Source organism: Rhyacophila brunnea, unplaced genomic scaffold, assembly GCF_057557595.1.
Source record: "Rhyacophila brunnea isolate RB1 unplaced genomic scaffold, BYU_Rbru_1.0 scaffold_24, whole genome shotgun sequence".
NCBI lineage: Eukaryota > Metazoa > Arthropoda > Insecta > Trichoptera > Rhyacophilidae > Rhyacophila > Rhyacophila brunnea.
In genome coordinates, this window is record NW_028232904.1 from 20,744,919 (window position 1) to 20,766,764 (window position 21,846).

Below are 21,846 nucleotides of genomic sequence, written 5' to 3' on the forward strand. Positions count from 1 at the left end.
GCAATGTTTAATTCATATAAATTCTATTCCTTTATTCTTTACTCACTGTTGGAATTATTGAAAGATTCAATATTTCCCATAGTAAAGCTAACATTTTTTTTACTAAAGTTATGTCTGCTTCTTGTAGTTCTGTCAATTGATTCATGTACAGTGTACACATAGAAGGGTATATGCCAGACATATTCACAAAGCTATTCATCAGTTACGTAGTCTTTGTGACAAATATGTATTCGTTAAAAACAAAGTAAATATCTACCCAAAGTAGGTAGGTAATAATATGTAGGTATTATATTTTATCTTTGTTGTTTTGAGTCGAGCGATTTACAGGGTTTGCCGGCTGACACATACTCAAAGCAATCCACCTAGTCAAGTAGTTGTATTATACAAAGTGTACTTAAAATTTTTCACATTCGCCATGGCCTCAATGGTGCATTTGGTAACATGCTATCCTGTCAACCGAAAGGTCAGTGTTTTGAAGTAGAATGCAGTCTATCGTGGGCGTTTTTACTTTTCGATTTTTGAAAAGACATCGTTTTTTTTTATAAATCAGCTGGATTCATTCTACTATCAGCATTTTGGAAAAATTTAGCTGAATGTTTTAATTTGTTATTCCAGTATCAGTAGCAGACGCAGGGTCAGGCGTGCTGACAGCTCTGGTTAGATGCGGTGGTTCAAGCGTGCCGCATTCGGTCCGGTCTCAAGGCGCTCGCCACGAGCTGGTCTACCACCCCAGCCGTGCCGCGCCACACACTGTCACCCTCTTCTACAATGGGGTCCCCGTCTCCAGGAGACCTCTCAGACCTAACGTCCTGCCCCCAGCTGTTGGACAGGAGGTAAGAATTTTCGATCAGAACAGTAAAATACAATAAATACATATTCAGTTGTCTCACTGGAATAGTACTAGATCAAACATTTCTCACGTAAAGGTGAGGCTATCTTTTTTGGCTACTTATCTTTAGGCATGTCATTCATGATACAAACCATTGCAATGTTGTATTTTACAGGTGACAGCATCAGGTTTGGGACTATACCAAGCCAAAGTGGGTCAAGTGAGTTCGTTCAGCATTGACACTCTGGGAAGACCAGCCAGGGAATTCGACGTTGTCGTCTCCGGCCCCGGAGGAATTGCCTTGCCCGTCAGGTAATCATTCAATTCAATTTTTTACGTATTGTAGACACAGCTAACTGTCAATTTAATTCATTCACAATGTGGCATGTAAAAATAGAATAATTTTTGAATAACTTCATAAGATTTTTTTAGTCGTTTTGCTTTCCTGAATAGTGATTGTCGCTAACGCCTTTTTGGCTTATCACAGTTGATATTATATTATATACAATGTGAAATTTTTTATTATCCACAGATGCTACCAAACCAAATCCGGCCAACTTCAAGCTGAATTCACTGTCACCCAAGTGGGACAATGCACGATAGGTGAAAAAACTATGATATTACATAATCTATAGATTTCCAAACAATACAAAAACTATTCTATTATACTAGTGGATTGTTGAGGCAATATACCGGTGGCTCAGTTTCATAGTGCTACAACTAGGAATTAGTAGTTTTGAGTAATGGCTTGAATGAAATGAAAGTTTTGACGCACCTACTCTGACTTGTAGAAAAGTGACAAAAACATCAGCCCTATGAGGACAACTAGTAATTTTTTCGAGTTGTAATTTTGTGGATCTAAAGAGGAGCGATATACTAATATAATGGCTAACATAACTTAGAACTTGAAATTTTTGATTTATCGTACTATGGAACTGAGCCATCAAACTGAGCAAATCTTGTTCTTGTTCACACCGCTTAGATTCAAGCCATCAACAAACTAAATCGGTTCGGTCTGGTTGAAGCATTATCACATAGAAAAATGCCGCTTTTAAACAAGATGGCCGGTTTCAACAGGCGACGTTCAGTTATAATGTTCGTACGACATACTGTCGCATGAGATTTTTTGTGATTGTTCATCTAAATATTTCAAATTAATAATAATGGATCATTATATAAAAAAATAATTTACATTTGTAGCACTAATTCAAGTCGTTTTTACCTCGATGCAGGACTGCACAAATCAATCTTGGAGCAAAAAATTGTTATGTTTGCTACAAATGAATCTGCAATGGGTGTGCGATACCTCCTCTGCATTCCATCTAAAATATCCTCATGTCCAAGACTACCTCTTGCGATCTGTGGTTGCGTTTAGCAGCCATCGTAATGAGTCATATAACTAATCTAATCTAATAGTCCTCATAACCCATTTTCATTTATTCAAGCCATAGAAGAGTTTTCTTGAATATCATTAATATGAATGTATTTGTTTAATTCTTTCAGAGGTTCTCCATCTGTCGAAAGCTGTGTCTGGAAGCCCCTTCACCTGCCACTCGTTTGAGCCAGCCAAAGTCGTGCTGGGAAACATACCACAAGGAAATGTCAGCGTACACACGCCTATTACATTCACATGTAAGTATGATTCCGCATAACGAGTAGATGCAAAGTGCCCATCTCTAAAGCTATGGATTTCACGTTCTAACACTAGACAGTTTAATTAAAATTTAAGTTTAGTTTAATTACGAATTAATTAAAAAAATATGTGTAGACATTATGTATTATGTGCCACTAAAACTGGTCATACACCTTTAATCTAGTCTTTATAGCAAAAATTGAGTACCTACTGTCCTACAACAACACCTCGTCGATAACAGGAAGTAGCTGTAGTCGTTTATAGGAGACTTCTCAGTGACGTACCTGACATGGCAGCAACACGTGTTTAAATAATGTATCGGCTTCCTTTTAAATGCAACTCCTTTTCTTCTTCGCAATAAACCAAAAGTTTACTACATAATAATAATTTTAATATCATTCCTGATCGTTTTTGACACATTTTTATTAGAAAAAGCATCAAATTACGTAAATTGATAGATCCGTACACCACGGAAGCGTAAAAGGAAATGATAAATTAGGGGGGCATTTCTCATTCGAAAACGGAAGTGTGATTAACTGCACAGGAGGGGCTAGTTATTTCACAGTTTTAACACGTGGACAAGAAGTCCTTGTTCGACAATTATTAGTAAATTGGTCCAGGCTGTAGGATTTGAACCCCCGACTGGCGGAATCGTAGTTAAACATCTTTCCATCTACTTCAGTTTTATCTTTATAGGTACTATGGATATAATTACAGTATAACCTCGATTTTTCGAAACTTTTTCTCGAACTCAATTTAACAACTGTAACAATTTGCTAAATGAAGGTCTCACATAAAAGCCCACACTCTTTTTAGTCTGTAATTCTTTGCTGCCGTGTATTTTTGACAAAATTTATTACTTCGTAAATCCAGCGGGTTGACGGGTGATACCACTGTAAGACTCCATTTCTCCGGCCATTTGCCATTTTATTTGACTGATGACCTCTATAATTTCCTGTCTGCCTAATAATCCATTAGTTTCTTTTGTGTTCGAAGACCCCCGATGAGAAACAAAAAATATATTATATTATTATCTTTACAGTGAACCATTCGGAAGCCGGGTTAGCGGAATTAGACGTGACAGCTACAAGTCCCTTGGGACAGAACTTGGCTGTGGATATCACTCCACAAGGAGATGGAGAGCATCTCGTTCAACTCCTACCGACGATGCCCGGACACTATAGGATATATTGCACTTATGGAGGTGAGTAATATACATAATATAGATCATTTACTTTTTTATCATGTAATTAACAATCGCTTAAGGCTCTTTGCACACGACAATTACTAGAGGCTGCAAAAATGTAGCTGGGTATGAGGATATTCTGGAAATTCCACGGGTGTTGCTTGCCTGTCTGTCTCGCAGAGGTGGGACGCACAGCGAATGGGGAATGCCGGCCATATGTCATGATACTTATGCGACACCTGCGCATTTCCCCCAAATCACAAATGATTCTTGCTATTTGTGGTAATATCTTCTTTTTTTAGGAGATCTTCATCCGGCAATGAATTGATCCACGTTGATAATGAATATCTCTAGTTTGTCACTGATTCGGTGTCTGCGATGGATGAGTGGTGAAGAGTCCGCATATAGTCGTTGGTCGATCTTGGGTTTAAATCCTGGATCCGGGCGAATTTACATGTGGTTTTGCAATGTGTATTTAAATCCAGACCATGGACTTAGTAGGTTGAGAAAGTGGCTAACATCCATATCTCATAAAAAAATCTATTAAAAACTCTTCGTGAGGTAGCCAAGATCCACATTGGATTGTAAAGCCAATATATTATAGTGACATTTGTGTTCATAAACACAAATACCTATTTTTTTATTCCAGGAGTGAGTGTAGCGGGTAGTCCCTTATCTCTGGGAGTGGTGGGTGGAGGAAGTTCATCGAACGGCGTATCCGGAGCCCGAGCCTTAGGGGCTGGTCTTCAAGCGGCGCATGTTGGCAAAGAAGCTGCATTCACTGTCATATCGCCGGACGTACAACCTCATGTCCAGGTAATCATTTACTATAGCAATATCAGTGACAAAGGGTGGAGGTAGGCTGGGCTAGGGTAGGTTAGGCTATAGGACGTTTGACTGACAAAATTTAGTGTGCACTATTTGTGTTGGATCTAACAACCTATCTCCACCCTTCGCCACGTGTGTGGAGAAATATACGGTAAACTTACACACATGTTAAAGATGATGTTATTTTTAATATTTACGTCAGTGTCGTTAAAAGTCTTGCTCTATGGCGACTGGATTTTGCATTTCTATCTTATTAATCTGTTCTGTGGTGTTGACATATCTGAGGTTAACAGCACTTCAAGAAGAACTCGGTAGCCTGGCTATATTGTCTATGAAAAACTGAAAAAGTTAGGAATTTAAATTTTGATAAAAGGCTGCATAAATGAGGCGTCTAATTACAAAAATCGACAAGTCCACAATTCAATATTTTCGGGAAGCAACTTTTTATGTTTCAAGCTTCAATTATTTGTTTTAACGTGACTTGATCGATTGATCAGAAAACAATGTGTATGATTGAAATTAAAATGTATTTGATAAACTGTTTTGTTTTTTTTTGACATTATTTATCAAATCGCGTACTCTTGCCTGCTGCTTCCATATAAGTACATTAATTTCTGATACTGAAGGAGTTAGAAGGTCATAAGATTGTCTTTTTTTAGAATGGCTATCAATAATTAATTTATTATGTAGATACGTTAATACACTATAATATATGAGGCGTCAAAAGTGAAAGTCCATAATTCGATATTTGCGGGAAACAACGTTTTTATGTTTCAAGCTTCAATTATTTGTTTTAACATGAGATTATTTTTTCCGTTGTATTCTATGTTGAAATTAGAACCAAATGGCAAATTGTTTCAGTCGATAAAATCTTAAATGTAATTAAATATAGGCAAAATAAAATTGGATGTAGCGCTATTTGTACCTCACTTTTTAATTCACTCCGCATAAGACACATATTTCCGTGGCACTGCCATGACTTTACCAGATGCTACAGCATGGGAGACGCCCCTCAATATTGAACGTTCCCTTATTGGTTGACTTAAACACGCGCGAAATCAACCAAGCTTTAAGTAATATGAAACACGGACTTGGCGCTTTTTGTAATAAATCGAGACTTAAAATAATTTTTTTTCGTAAGGTTATGTCGCGTTTTGGAATTTACAGATCAATACATATTGTGTAAAATTATACAAAGAATACTTACGTATTTTTTTCTCGATTTTGACCAAATGTGGACTTATCGCTTTTTGGAATTAGAGCCTCAAATAAGGCTATTAATAATATGTAACAGTTTTGTCAGGATATTATAAAAAAATGGTTGGTGGATTGAACTTAGGGGCCTCTTGGTTAATATGGTTGTACCTGGTTGAACCAGAATAAATGGCATGATAGGTTTTCTAGTACTGCTCCCATTTGGAGTGGATATGTTGAAAATAACACTACTCCACCCTCTGTCAATTTGTCTTGTCTACTTATCACTTCTTCAATGGTCCATTAATCTCTACTCCTTTCAGATTGAACGGCTCTCGTGGTCAGAAGAACAGGGCGGTCCCGGTCAGATAGTGGAGTGCGTGGTGTCATCGCAGAACAACACTTCGTCCAACACCGCCGAATGGAGGTGCACTTACATTCCGTTGTATGTCGGACAGTATGAGGTCAGAGTCAGTTGTCCCAGACAGGGCCCATTGCCGGGAAGTCCATGGGATCTTAAGGTATGATAAAATACCATATGTGTTATAATTTATATTTTATATAAAGACATTGCCTGCATTTCAACAGAAGATTTAGATTCACTCAGTCAATTCTTGTGTTTATTTTGTAGGTTATAGACACATCACAAGTATCGCTGGTTGGCGGATGGGGGCTCCATTTGGACGAGGCGGGCCGGGTTCGGATCCCAGCTAAGCTGGTTTTCGACACTTCAAACGCAGGACCGGGACAACTGGAATGCTTGGTCAATGGCCGACAAGTCCGTAAGTACAAAAATCCATCATTTTACTGATTATTAAAAGATACTAGAGAAAGTATGGGTGCTTAAAATAGAAATTAGCGAATCTTGTGACACAGTGCTGGCTTTCCATCCGAGAGCTTTGGGTTCGATCCCGGTGAGGACACAATATTGATTGTTCAACCACCTTCTACGAAAAAGCAAGTACATGGTTATAAATAATATAATATAAAAAATAAATTAATTCTTTACCTGTGTGAACTATTTTTCATCATCAGCCAGTATATTCTCTAACATAACACCTAACTCTAAACTTTTGCAAAATTATGGTAAAAATGCTATGATGTATTCTATGTGTTTATTATGAAATAGCACCTTGAATGGCAGTTCCGCTAAGTGTGTTAATCAGATAACAGCTCTAGCTGTCATTTTAGTTTGGTAGCAATAGCACACTGCATCACCTCTTTATTTATTATCTCACCCGATTATTATATTTCCAGCGGTGGAGACAGTGAACAGTCGAGCTGTTGTTTCCCTCAACGGTTCGGATGGCGCCAGCGGTGAACTGCCACTAGAACTCTGTTACTCCGGGGCATCTGTTCCAGGCGTTCCAAAACTTGCATCGGCACCTATAAGCCCAGTATCTGCAACCCAGACAGGGTCTCAAGGACCGGCTGAGAGAGTTCTGCTCGCTGGCAGGGGATTAGCTGCGGCTCACGTGCAGGAGCAAGCTCACTTTACCATTGGTTAGTATATTTACAATTGGATCGATTGGTCGTGAAGATGGCTAAAATTGTTTTATCTAAAAAAAAACGTTGTAGAAAAACCATCACCACGCCCATTTTTTGAAGATTAAATTTGAATTACGAATTATGAAATGTATGGGGGAAAAATATTAAAATTTAAAAATTTTATTTTTTTTTATTTTCATCAATATTGTTTACGATCATAGATGTGCCTCCCAAATTTCCGGTGCCGTGTGTGTTAATGGGTCATAAAATGTCAGGATTATTTTTATTACCTTTTAAAATAAGTAATTTATGATGTTTTACGAAAATTCTGTCACAATTTTCAATGACTGGCTCATGAAATAGTGTACTTTATTACAATTTATTAAATATTTTTATATGCCAGGACGCTGAAATAATTTTGAATTACGAAATTTGAATTAAGTGTTTGCTTTTGTATGTGACATGACTGTGACTATGTCTGTATAGTCAAATGAATTGTGTTTTATTATTGGATATTTGCTTCTCAATGACCCCCACCGCTGTTGCTTCAGAGCCCACAAAGAGGCAGTAGCGCCCACTTTGGGAAACCATGATTGTACAAGGAGCCTCAAAAAACGACTCATCTACTGTTTAAATTAGATGCATTTGTCGCAAACGTCACTTATTACTATTGCGCAAAAACTGCAATCATTGCAGTGTAATTTTAGATTCACTGAAACCAATTTAATTCCATCGCATCTATTCTATACACAAGACTGCTATTAGCAGCTATCGAGGATAGTTTTACATTTTTTTTATCGAAGTTGTAACAATTACAATAAGATAGTTGTAATTGTTATAATAAGTGCTATGTTTTAACAGCACCTCTCTTGGCTGTCTTAAATTTTAGAGCGAGAGAGACAGTTTTGACGGCTAACTTATTGTAATTGGTACAATAAGTGCTAATACTTCGATACAAAAATTGAAAAAACTACCCTCAATAGCAGTCTTGTGTATAGAATAAATGCGCATAAATTGTTATCAGCACAAGTATGAAGTTTGCTACACACGAATCTGACTATTTACTAATATCTATTTATATATGAATAGCTGTTTTCATCGTAAACTTTTCATTTATGTGTGGCGAAGACTCCATACTAGGCGATTATTTGAAGTTCTTCCATATTGACTTATTTATATCCTAATCACTTGATTATTATATTCTATAAAATAATTTATTTTGCCAATGAGAGATGCCGTATGTGTGTATGTGTAGGAATATATCGAGGGTATACTGACAGAACGCATTATTTCAGTTTTTGCTGTTTTTCTGTTTTAAATGCCAAAATGAATACAATTTTACGCTCTACGTCCTGGTAAAACGCACAAAGGCATAGGATATAATGGTGAGAAAATAGAAACATTATTAAATCATATTGTTATTTTTTTATTCTGATAGAAAGCATGATAATGACCTAATGCGTTCTGCGTATACAAAATACAGGACTTGTAATATGTCGTATATTATGTCTGCCATAAAGGTTAGTCTTTATAATGTAGAAAAAATGTTTTTATATCATAAAAAAATCTACTTTGGAGAACGCTTTGAAAAAAAAATTGAAGTCCTTTTTGTGATTATCTCAGAACTTGTTTTAATCAGTTAATGCTTTCTGTCAGTATACCCTCGATATTACACAGATAATTACAAAGCAATCTGCAAAGGTTTTAAAAAATATACCACAGCGCGCGCCATCTGTCTTTACGTAAATAAAGGTCGGATTATGTTTCAAATAATTCTCAATTTTTTTCATATGGACTTTACGTTACGTAGCCCCGCCCAGTCTTATCGAATTGTATGAACTAAGGTAAGCTCCGATTGCAGAGCCTAAAACCCAAACTAATTCTATGGTGTTTAATCGAATATTAATAAATATAGACTGTTCTTAAAAATAAAAAGAACTTTTATCTAATGATTTTTGATGTGTATAAATGAAAAAATATGTAATTTCAACTGATCGCTTAATTTTATGTCGTCAGTGAGTTTTTGAAGTTTCATTAAATTAGTGTGTCGTTGTCATTTATTAGTGTGTAGTACTAATATCGTATTATCTTCTTATTTCTCGTAAGGTATACATGACAAGTGTGTTCTTCTTATCAGATCTCCACAGCCTACCTCTTTCACCCTTCGCCACTGTCATTTATTATATACTACCAACATCTGTGACTAAACTTGTGATTCTATATTTACAGACGGTTCTCAAGCGGGGGGCGGTGCACCCGAAGTATCTCTGCAATCCCGTTCGCTGTCTCGCAGTGTCGGTGTCGCCCTTCTCAAGTCAGGTCCTGCGCTGTGGCGGGCGTCCTACACACCGCCCAGCCCTGGTCACTATCTCCTAAGAGTTATGTGGGACAATCGCCTCGTCAAAGGTTTGTGGGTATTCATTAGATGAGCCAATTACCAATTAATATGCTGACATTTCACCGAAGATAGTGAAGTGTAGATTTCAGCTTATGGAAGCTAGTTAGATTCCAAACTCTGCGGTCAACAAGAAGACCATTGCATTAATTGGTATTTTATTTTTAATGCTGTCAAAAAATCTTTATACAAAAATAATTAATACTTTCGATAGAGGGTACTTGATGGAATTTGAATTTAAATTCTAATTGATTTAAGTTTTGTAGTATTTTATTTGAGTCATTTTTTACGACCCGGGTTTCGCCTTTCGGCATCTTCAGGCACTATGTGCGCTCACCAATGGCAAATAAACAATAGTTAACTCTATTCATTGTCGGTATGTATTTGCCATTGATGACAGTGCCTGAAGATGCCGAAAGGTGAAACCCAAATTGCAAAAAATTACTCAAATGGAATAGTACAAAACTCAAATCAATACAAGCTGAGGTCTCAATCACAGGTTCCCAAACATTTTCGAGTCCTGACTCTCATTAATAATTAGTCAAGTAATCATCACATTTTAAATGCAAGTAAGGAATTCATAAAATGATTCTTATCCCCAGGATGCCCGCTGTCGGTTGTGGTTTCGGGCGGAGCTGATGCATCACTGGTGACATGCTCTGGAGTGGGACTGTCACAGGGAGTGGTCGGCAAGGAGATCAGATCCTGGATCGACACTCGGAGGGCGGGACCCGGAGAACTCACTGCGCATTGTACAGGTCAGTTACTATTCATTCCTAACTGGGCAAAGTCGATGCGAACGCGATCGCGATACGGTTTGAAGCGATATGATCCAAAACGATGCGAAGAGGCATCATTGTCCTATGTGTAGCTGAGTCACCATCGGACATTTATATTTATATATGTTTATTACCATGGTATCGCCTAGAAGTATTTAGATGTGTGTAAATAATTACCTCCTATGTTTATTATAAAATTGTTACCATGGCGACGCCTACACCGCCTCGTCCACTTCGCGCAAAAATATCAAGCGTCAAGTCAGTTTAGAGCTATCAATGACTGCAATTTACTTGAGGTACTGAGCTGGAAAGTGACCACTTAGGTACAGATGGAGTTGAGGCTGTTCTAAAAACTAAGAATGTTGCTTACTAATATCTTATCTATTATTCTGTCTTTAATAAAAAAAAAACTATATTTCTGGACATTGCTAATTGGTAAATTCATAATTATAGGTCCCCGCAAAGTAGCGTACTGCGAGTTATACGAACACGGTGACGCAACGTTCACTCTAAACGTGAAACCACAAGAAGCCGGACGGCATCAGCTCACTGTCAAATACGCCGGAGAACACGTCACCGGCTCGCCATTCCAGTTGCGGGTTGCAGGTGCTCCTGATGCTTCCAAGGTATGTCTGCTACTTCCGCAAGTCTATAATATTATCAATAAGTTCCAGTATGTGTCTGTGTCAGATAATTTCACATCAAACTATTTTATTAATAAATTAGAAAACATGCTTTCCCTGCACTGGAAAAATAATCGATTGAATGAATTGAAATATGAGAGCATAGTGATAGAAACACATTACCATCACGTCATGTGAGCTTACATGCTAGAACTATAAGTGGAACAACTTAACCTTGAAATTGCGATTTCTTCTACCGCCATGAATACGCGAATACCGCACCGCGATGAACTTTCGATTGCACTTACATGAAGCCTATGACATTGTTTTCTATTGCTCGGCGTTGCTCTAACTATGTCATATTCTCTGTCAAAAATATTAAACTTCACACTTATGTGGTTTGTTTATACCAGTGGGTCTATTCTATACGCAAGACGGCTATCGAAGGCTAACGTGATAAATATCATCACTTCATCATATTTATGTATTGAGGTATTATAATTGTTACAATAAATTAGCCGTCTAAACTGTCTAACTCGCTATAAAAGTCAACACAGTCAATAGAGGGGCTGGTTAAACATAGCACTTTTTGACAGTTTAGACGGTTAACTTATTGTAACAGTTAACTGCCTTAATACATAAATATGATAAACTACCGTCGATAGCCACCTCATGTATCCGTTTCATCACCATTAAAAACAAAGATATTACTTATCTGATTCGAAAATGTGTGAAATCACAGATGAGGTTGGTGGTGTGGCGTAAAACACGTGAGGTGAGCTTAATGTGGTTCTAATATATTTTGGCAGTTTTTGCAGACACTATTCATTTTCGGATCAAAATGTGCTAAGGGAACATTTTAAATATCAAGTAAATCTACCTTTTGTCCATGGCGTGAGCCTACTGTAATATGACATAATTGTAATGTGTCTCTTGCATAAGTCTCCTTACACATCTATAGAATACAGTATCTGAATCCATTTCTTCACTGTAACTGGATTTTTTAATGAAGAATAGTACTTTTATTATTTATTACTAGGATATATTTCAAATTAATGTGGTCGACTTGTACCAAAACCAAAACGTTCACATAATAACGCAGATATAGTATGTGAAAGGACAGACCGTCGGTCCCTATTAAAAAAGTCGGATCTGCAAAATGCTATTTTTCAGTACGAGCAATCAAAGATGTTTCATCAAATATCCTTTGTGACCTATTGCTTGCCATAATGAATAAAAATACGGGTTATAGAAACTTTTCTAAACGTTTATAAAAACATCCATCTGTCCGGTGAACATAGCAGCAATTGTCAGATCCGACGCATCTTGCTCACCCACGCCCAGCCAACAATGTCGGTTGGTAAGAACCGACATTGTTATTCGGACACTCTCAGTAGATCCGTCATTTTTAACTTGAATATCTCGAAATTTTTCAAGCAAACAAAAAAAACTGTGATTGTGGTATAAATGTTTAGTGTTTAAATAACGTAATAATCCGAAAATGACAAAATTTCAGATCCGACTTTTTTAATAGGGACCGACGAGACTGTGTCAATTATTGTAAATAGATAGACTGCCAAATAACTAAACTATCATTATTAAGAATATTTAAATTAACAACCCCAGAGAATTGGTATGTAATAATAATCTATTATGTGTATTACCGAAACATCAAAATAGCAGCCATAATAGAAATACTGCCATATTTCAATGCACCGACTTACAGAATATTAATTTTTCTATGGCTACCAATTCAATCACACTATGTAGTATTGTAATACTAAAAACTCATAAGACTTCCTTTAGTTATAGCCCAAACTCTTTGGATTCAACTAATCTTTCCTTTCTATTTTTTTGATAATACAATATATTAGCGACGGATGCTTAGCTGTACTCAGGCATGCGACACCACCTAATAGTGGCAGAATTGAAAAATGAGAGTGTAAAAAGTATTGTATATTATATGTTTGAATGTCAATTGAATTTCGGGTTCATTTTAAATTTCATACAAATAATAATGAAACAGAACAGAAGGGCAATTCACGAACGAAGCAGTAAAAAACACCGCTTAACTGAAGCATGTAAAATTTTTAGTTTTATAGGAGATATTGAGTGTGTAGAGCTTCGAATGACATCAATACGTGCGAGTGAGAAAGCATTCAGCATGCTTATACCTCATGTCCATGCGTTAGAGTAAGATAGAAAGTAAACATGCCAAAACGGATCGTTTGTGAATGTCATAGAAATTAAATAACATTTTTATCCATTTTGGTAATGACTTCATATTTAATCAGTACTTACTGTTAACATTGCATGATTAAATCATTCATTGTTGAAGTACGTAGCCAATTAATCTTTAAACAGGCTAGTTACGTCTACAATATAACAATATTACAACACGGAATTTCCGTTGTATTTTGCAAACAAACATGTGTGTTTCTGTATTACAAAATCACAATAAATATTTAAGTGAGAATTTACACTCAAAATAATACTTTCAGCGGTAATAGAAAAAATAGAATAACAGCCTGCTCACTACGTACAAATTTTTGACGTTTAATAATATGTCAAAGTCAAACGGGTAGTTACTAGCGCCTCTACCGGCAAAGCGTGTATACTAAATTGCATACTGTACCCGACACCACCGGTTGACATTTAATATACTTCGTTGTAGTAGGTTTGCGCTTAGGTTGTGCAACCGGCAATACTGCTTCATTCAAGAATTGGCCTTCAGACCTACTGAAAATTTAGTTTCTTGTCTGTAAATTGAAATTCCGTCAATCAAAATGTATCTCGCAATTTTATTTATATTTTTTTATTAAATATACTTTATCCTAATAATATTTAACAACTGTCGCAGACATTATTATTTGAAGTACGACAGCAATATTTTCTCCTCCATTAAATGATTGCGTAATTATGCAGCCGAAGCAAATCTGCCAAAATGGCAAAACACGTTTCTGTGCACAAATTTAACATTCCTTAAATCGAAAATTTTACAGTAATATTTTATTCTAAAACACTCTATGCTTGCACTCGAAAATGAAATTATTTCAATTATTAATAGCTGTCCAAGCGCGAAAGTAATGGTAGAAAACGAGCATTTGGTTTCGATTTTGTACACCATTATTTGAAATATAATGATTGTCTAAATATTGCATTGGTAGTATATTACGCAATATTGAAATCTACAAGTAATTATAATTAGTTGAATTCTGTGTACAATTTACTTGCTTATTTTTACATCTACCACTTGCGTTTCTCAATTCTGACACTATTTAGTAAGGGGCGAGACTTGTGTACATTTACGCATCTGCCCCGTAGTTAAGTTAATTTAACCGCGACATCTCTGCATCTGCTCTTAGTGATAAATATTTCTCTATGATTGTGTTTATTCAGAAGGACGAATGTTTCTGCTGTTTCACTTCACAAATTTGCGACGCCGTCTGCTCGCGTGTTTTCTTTGTTTCCAAACTTTGCGGTAGTGGCACCCCCAACAGCAAAGTTTGACCAAACGCCTGACAAAGGTTAAAACAACCAACATTTTGTTAAAAATGCTTTTTAACAAAAACACAGTTTGCAAAATTTTAATTTATATATTATAATATTACAAAGGCACCTCTAAACCACGCTTTCTGCCTTATTTAACTATGCCCACTGATGAATGCCGATTATATTTAAATTCTTCTTCAATTTACCAATGGCGCTACATTCTGAATTGACCCCCTTCCTCTCTATTCTCTCCGGCCTTCAGCAGTCTCCGACCAGTCCTGCACACCAAGCAGATCCAACACATTCCCATTTCAGCACTATCAAAGGAATTATTTTTTAAATTGCTTTCAATGACATAGGACTTACGCACGCCTCTCTACTCTTGACACTAGGATTAAATTACTTTCTTCTACATACATCTTTTTTGTCTAGGCTTATTTCTTAGGTGGTGCATATGGACACATTGAACGAGAGGTAAGCCTTGAGCTTCTACTCTGTTATGGGCGCTAGTACTAATAAACGCAAAATGTCGTCAAGGAATATTAAATTTAATGGTTCTGTTTTCTTCCCATGCTTTGCATCTGACCTTACATACTGTCACTATAATAGTATTCATTTGTCGAATAGATCAAATGTCAAATTTTCAGGAGACAGTATCTTTCCACAGGTAAATTTTATATTCAAATGTCTGCTTTGATACTACAATATGTGAAATGTCAAATTGAAATGTTAAAATTGTTTAATAGGTCCGCGTGTACGGGCCGGGTGTTGAAGCGGGGGTGTTGGCGACATTCCAGTCGCGCTTCATCTGCGACACACGGGGTGCGGGCGCCGGCCAGCTGACCGTGCGCGTGCGAGGACCCAAGGGGGCCTTCAGGGTCGAAATGCAGAGGGAAAGCCAGAAAGACAGAACTATACTCTGCAAGGTGAGTTGGTTGAACATCTTGTAGGTACCAGATTATCGATTTAGCCACGTTTCATTAATTGCTCGGTAAATGCGTTTAAATTTCATTAATAGAAATGGTATATATAAGGCCAAGGCCACACAAGTAGGTGCCTTGCTTGATGCTTAGTGCCATGTTACGAGCTAGGTGACATATCCTAGCGAATGGACGCACACTATACTATCGCAATGGCCACACTGCAAGCTTCGCGCCTCGCTATGTGATTATTAGTCACCTAGTGAGTCTCCCGGCGAACAGACGTGTTGGTTAATTTTATTGTGTCACCTAGTGATTTTGCAAAATGGAGAAAATTTTAATAGGGGCAGTTTATAAAAAACACCCGAGGTTTGTTGAGAGCCTTTGTGGAACCCATCTAACAAACCTCGGGTGTTGTACATCTGAAATGCGTATCATCCTTTTGTAATGTCTCTTTTAATTTGCCCTACAATAAGTCAAATGTTTCCTGGTTCATCCTCAAATAACTAAAAAACTTTTCATCATATTTCCGAAATTCTTTGTAGAGAAGTTGAAACTCTCCAAGAGTACTTCTAGATGAATTGATATTATGCACCCAACAAGTTCGAATTTGAGACTTTCGAAATTTTAAACTTAAATTCTCTGTGAGAAGAAGCTTTCTGGTTAGTTTTGAGAGTGACATCGTTGTTCACTTGAGCGCTCCCAAATGTCAACTGAATTTGTACCTAAGCACGTAGCGTCCAATGGGGCAGTAGTGTTTTTAGTAGACAAGCATACCACCTAGCTTAGCACTAAGCGAAGCACTTTGATGTGGCCGAAGCCTAAGACTCCTTATATAATAGTCAAAATTCTTTGTATATATGTTACACCGAAACTGCGAAATTGACTATTACATGAAATGGGCAAAATTTTGGCTAAATCATGTAATAGTCAAGCCTGTTGCCTTATTCATGAATTAGGTAAATTTTCTGCTGAGTACATGAATTCGCCAGGGTATGGAATTCTTGAACTGTCAACATGACAGAAGAAAAAGTAAATTTAATACGGATGGTTTTATTAATGTCCAATTTGAGATTAGCTATCAAGTGTCAACAAACATCACAAACATTCAATCGACCATTGCACGATTGATACTTTGAAAATACTTTTCAATAAAATTCTTCCGTTATCATATTATAGTTCTAGATTTTTTTTGCGCATAGTAAAATGGATACGAACGTCATTGTAGTTATTGATTGGTATATTTTTATATTATAATCAATGACATTTGACACATTTGTTTAGTTTGATTAGTTGCAAAAAACACCACCAGATAATATATGTACATTTTGACCAATGCATGAGCATTTGATACATTTAGTTTAGTTGCAAAAAATACCACCGGAGCTACTATCTAATTTGTCCAATACATGAACTAGGCAGAAAAATTACTGCCGAATTCACGCACTCTCCATATATTTTGTCTAATTCATGAATAAAGCAACGAGCTTGCATTTTTCATGATTTAGGCAAAATTTTGCCCATTTCATGTAATATTCAATTTCGCACATTCGGCGTAACATATACAAGATAGTTTGAAAAATAAGAAAAATAAAAATCAATGATGGGAAGGCATTTGTAAAAAATAGATAATTTTCTTTTCTCTGCCCGAAGTGAACGACATGGTAAGAAAATTAAATTTTAACTTCCAGTTTGACCCGACGGAACCTGGCGATTACCGAGTGGAAGTGAAATGGGCGGGCAAGCTGGTTCCCGGCTCGCCGTTCCCCGTCATGATCTTCGACACGCAAGAGGAACTCCGCAGATACCTTCAGACGGGTCAGATCCCAACTTAATCACAACAACTTGCCAAAACATAACTCTACGTCAATCAATGTATGGTTTACCCGAGGGCCTTTGGTATTTCTTGACTTATATTCAATATTTTTGGGCTCTCACTGTGTATTCTTCCTCAATGTTTTGGACTCGTTGCAGAAAAGATTCTCAAAAGATGATGCGGTAAAGTGTATTATTGGATATATGAATTTGAATGTCGTTGAAATGTATTGAAAAATGTTAGGTTAGCTGACAGTGTATGTCTAATATTGCTTGCGTGTAAAAAAATCATGTAATTAATAACTATATATTAATTGAGACTATAAATGCCAGATCCGGTCATTGTATTTTACTGAAAGACATTTTACCACATGATCACTTGGATAACTTCTATAATGAGTCTCAAATATCGGGGAAAGAACAACAAAAAGTACATAGTGAAAGCCCAAAAAACAAAATATATTACAATAACAATTAACTGTGGAAGTCACACGCAATGTAAATGTAAAAATCTCATATTGTGACTTTACAAACACCAAGTTTTGTTATGAATGAATAATTTTTAGGGCATTTTTCAAAGAATATTAAGACATATTGTATTGCTCTTGGGACATGCAAAAAATATACAACGATTATTTCCATTAGGAGCATTCCATTATTATACGTACATAAAAACACATTTTTTTTGTTTCATTAACCTTTTCTATGCCTCACGATATTACTATGGCAGTATCTGACAGGCCGCAGATTTTAATGACACATAAAATGTAGAACGAAATTCTTACCAAAATTACTGTAATACCGATAATTTGTGGCTTTGTATTTCATAATTATTCAAACAGACGTCACTGTGTGTTTAATTTTTTAGATTATGCGAATCAATTGATAGAGGCTAGTAATTTGAGTTTAAAGTCGGACGAGATAACTCATGAAATTTGTATGTGCGGCCTGTCGATCACGGCCTAATAGAGCAAGATCGCTGAAGGCATAGAACCGGTTAAAAAAACATAAATTTAAAATATTTTTTTATAAAGTGTTAGCTAGTGTGTAATAAATTAAAAATTAATTTATCATTTTTTATTTGTTTAGATTGATATCTTTTTTTCATTATGAAATACTGAACAATATTATATTATTATTGATAATACATAATGCATACATGCCATTTTTTATAGTTTTGAGTATGTTAAATAAATATTTTTATATAAATCTGTCCATTATTTTAGTTATATTTAATAGTAACCACCAAGGAGAAGACGTACTAATACTCTGTTTACACATGCATGGATTTACTGCTGACAGTACGTATTATCACGGCCATAAAAAAAAATGCACGTGTAAATACGCATTATCGTGCAAATCGCACGATTGCATGTATGGATTAAAAAAGTTCAGTAGCTTCTGAATTTTCACGTGACAATTGGACTGTGCTGTAGAATGATAGTTGCGAACCTACCAGTAAAAAAACCAACTACACCACGCAGACTAATTTTGAGGTTAAACGATTTTCACGACCTGTCAAATAGTACCATAAAATAACAACATCGCGTCTCTCTTACTCTTGAAGAATGAGATTGGCGAGACAGTCAGCACTTTTATGTGTAAACAGTTATTATCGCAATAGTTTAAAATACACACTATTTGGTGCAAGTAAATCCATGCATGTGTACAGGCGTTATAATTACGTATGTGGATAAATTTTGTTAAATAACATTATGTTATTGTATAATTTAAAATGCGTTGAATTTTTTTTTATTTATTAAGTTTCCGTACTGCATAGAAAAATGTGTATTATAAAAAAAAAACAACATTGCATATTATTATATAAAATTTATTTATCTAAGTATTGTTTTTATTTGTATATTTTGATAACATAAAAAAAACATGGAATATAAAGAACTGTACACAAGGTGGTGTTAACGTATTTATGTATATTTGAGTGAATAATTATTTATTTCTAAAGGAGGACTCTGAAACTTTCAGTCTGAAGGTGTATTATTTCAAATTAACAATTTATAAAATACAGATATATAATTTGTATAAAATAATGACTGTTTCTATTATATTGACATTCCATTTTAATATATTATGTAAATAATACATGCAATAACAAATTATTGATATGTGTTTTTTTTAACATTTCTGTATTGTAATGTACGTATTTGTTACAAAATAAAATAATAAAAGTAATATTTACATGTTATTTTTCATTTAGTTTTTTACCCTGTCTGTATTTTGGACCTACAGTAAACTCCCAATTATCTGGTGTTATGTTCAGATAACCAACTTTATTCTGCCGGCCAGAAAGTGGCCACACTATTTAGCTTTATGGTCGGCAGAAGGACACCGCCAGTGTAGAAGGGAATTTTTCAGAGAGCTCTCTCAGTCCTGACCACAGAAGAAGACAGACGTGCCTTAGCTGGAGCCTCCGGAAGCCAGGAAGCTGAACTCCAAATCCCTTCAGCAAGTTGTATCATCCTTTTATCCTTTTTACATCTATTAATAGTCCACCGAACATTCGTAGAACCCTCTTGTTAATTTCAGATTGTAGAACATTTAATACCTTCATTCTATTCACTGTTCGAACCTCGTGATAGGTCTTTAAATCTTGTTCGTACGGATTCCCTTGTAAGGGATTGTTGTATATCTTTTATGTTAGAATCTCGTTTCAACTGTAAACTAACTAACACCCTTTTGGCTTAGCATACTCAGGACATCTTGGCTATAGATTTTTTATGATATAAGCAAACCAATAATTAAGATTCTATCATAACTTCTTCTTCATTTTCTTGATTCTATCTGCGAGCGGTGTATAAAAAACTACTGGAGAATCTATTACGTAATTATTTTTAACCGGAGAACCGTCTTTATTGTCTACAACATTATTACTGACGTGTGACGAACCTATTCCAAAAAGTCGTTCTTCTAACGAACGCATATTACTTTTTTTACTCTTATCCACAGAATTTTCATTTGTACGATTCGTAATAACGAATTTATCATTGGTTTTATTTAATTCGTAAATGTAATCAACAGTTTTATCACCTTCTTCATTTGGAGAATCATCTGGAGCGTTTTTAAGATCCATAGAACGTTCAAAAGCGTCATCATTATCGCATTGTAGATCGCCAAAAAAATAACTAACGCGTCGCGTACACAATCTATCATTGTAAAAAAGCGTAGACAATCTTTTATGACTTGTAGTTTTAACAGGTGTCGAAAAATTCTGTATGTTTCCCTTCAACGGCGAATCGTATTTCAAAGCACTTTCGACGTCAACACAATTTTTCCTCTCCAATATGCCGTCGATAATAAATGAAATATCACCACTGTCATCCGACATATCATCCATACTTAGATTATTAATAAGATCTGCAGTGGTGTCTAAATTATCAAACAAATACTTCTTTCTGGCCAATAACGGACTCTGATATACACTTTTTACGATTTCATTTCTAACATCAGAATTAAAAGGTAAATTATTAGCAACATTACAATCATTTTCTTTTGTCACATTCTTTTTTTTATCTAGAAACACATCTATCTTCTTTTGTCTATGACAAATACTTTTAATCTCTTTTGTTTTGACATTTCTTTTAGCTTTTGTTTTAAAACTTACTTCCAAATTGTCTCCTTTTCTTTTTGAAGGATTTTTCACTGTCTTTTTAGGTGTTTTAATATTTTTTTGTAACACTTCAATACTCAAATTATTCATACTTTTATCAATATCCAACATAACATCTTCACTTTCCAAAAAATTCTCTTTTGATGATTTAGTCTTTCTTTTCACCTGTTTGTTCACATCTACAATTTTTTCTTTTGTTTTCTTCTTTGACTTCTTGGTTTTGGAATCAATGAAAAATTGAACAACATCAGGATAAGCCATCTCCATCAAGTCTTGTCTCTCAACTGTCGTCCACAGATTCTGCAAATCTTCATCAGCTGTAAATGGAAATCAAAGAACACATTAGAGGTGGTAAAACTATTCACTACCTTGATTTTTTTTTCTGTAGCTAATAAATTAAAACTGAATAAGGTGATCGAAAACCAATATAACGGGATAATCACTTCCAATAGTATCAATCAACTGATGATACTGAGAGTAAATGGGGCAGAAGGCAATTGATGTCTTCGAAGTGCGGTGTTGGCACCGAATATTTTGTACTTTTTGGACAGAGCACAGAACAAACCAGTCAAAATAAAGGAACAACTGTCAAAAATATGTCTAGAGGGGTATTCTACAGTTTTTAAAACATATTGTTCGTGGCGGATTCGATAATCTGGAGACCAGTGGTTCTGAGTAGCCTCCAGTGTTGACGACGTGTCCAGAAACTTGTACGTATGCAGTTCGCCGTATCACACTTCACTGTGAAATATTGTATCGGAAATATATGGCCGTATATTAAAGACCGTTCAACCTTATTGGGTCGTATAGTACTGACATAAAATTCATGTCTAAATAAAACACGGTTTTTGTCGGTTTACACTTATCAGTAGCCAGCAGCAAACAAATTTTGAAAATAGCCAATATACTGGATATATTTGGATTATATTTGTTATTGTTGTTTTTATTTAATAAAACGCAATTTTTTTTGTAGTACTTATTCCACTTTTAATCAAGAGATTAGGACCGGTTTCGTCCGCCTCAGAGGGACATTTTCAAC

General features: G+C 35.7%; 2 protein-coding genes across 7 annotated transcripts in view; one reads left to right on the forward strand and one right to left on the reverse strand.

Annotated features, from left to right (window-relative positions):
- jbug (filamin-type immunoglobulin domains fbug) overlaps positions 1-19,927 on the forward strand; it is a 241,573-nt gene extending 221,646 nt beyond the window's left edge. For 4 of the 5 annotated variants that reach the window (XM_085950990.1, XM_085950988.1, XM_085950991.1 and 1 more), the window contains exons 41-54: positions 616-833; positions 1,005-1,141; positions 1,362-1,432; positions 2,333-2,461; positions 3,505-3,666; positions 4,298-4,464; positions 5,994-6,191; positions 6,302-6,452; positions 6,928-7,173; positions 9,388-9,564; positions 10,156-10,311; positions 10,786-10,958; positions 15,194-15,373; positions 17,059-19,927. In XM_085950990.1, coding sequence (XP_085807116.1) covers positions 616-833; positions 1,005-1,141; positions 1,362-1,432; positions 2,333-2,461; positions 3,505-3,666; positions 4,298-4,464; positions 5,994-6,191; positions 6,302-6,452; positions 6,928-7,173; positions 9,388-9,564; positions 10,156-10,311; positions 10,786-10,958; positions 15,194-15,373; positions 17,059-17,202 — 2,309 coding nt within the window. In that variant the 3' untranslated portion in view covers positions 17,203-19,927. Of the gene's footprint in view, positions 1-615; positions 834-1,004; positions 1,142-1,361; positions 1,433-2,332; positions 2,462-3,504; positions 3,667-4,297; positions 4,465-5,993; positions 6,192-6,301; positions 6,453-6,927; positions 7,174-9,387; positions 9,565-10,155; positions 10,312-10,785; positions 10,959-14,354; positions 14,483-15,193; positions 15,374-17,058 lie in introns of those variants that run through there. The other variant, XM_085950993.1, reaches the window with a different exon arrangement.
- A 17-nt stretch (positions 19,928-19,944) lies between these two features.
- The window catches only part of Gen (XPG-like endonuclease), a 35,114-nt gene continuing 33,212 nt past the window's right edge, over positions 19,945-21,846 (reverse strand). For both annotated transcript variants that reach the window (XM_085950994.1, XM_085950995.1), the window contains one exon: positions 19,945-21,124. In XM_085950994.1, coding sequence (XP_085807120.1) covers positions 19,950-21,124 — 1,175 coding nt within the window. In that variant the 3' untranslated portion in view covers positions 19,945-19,949. The remainder of the gene's footprint in view (positions 21,125-21,846) is intronic.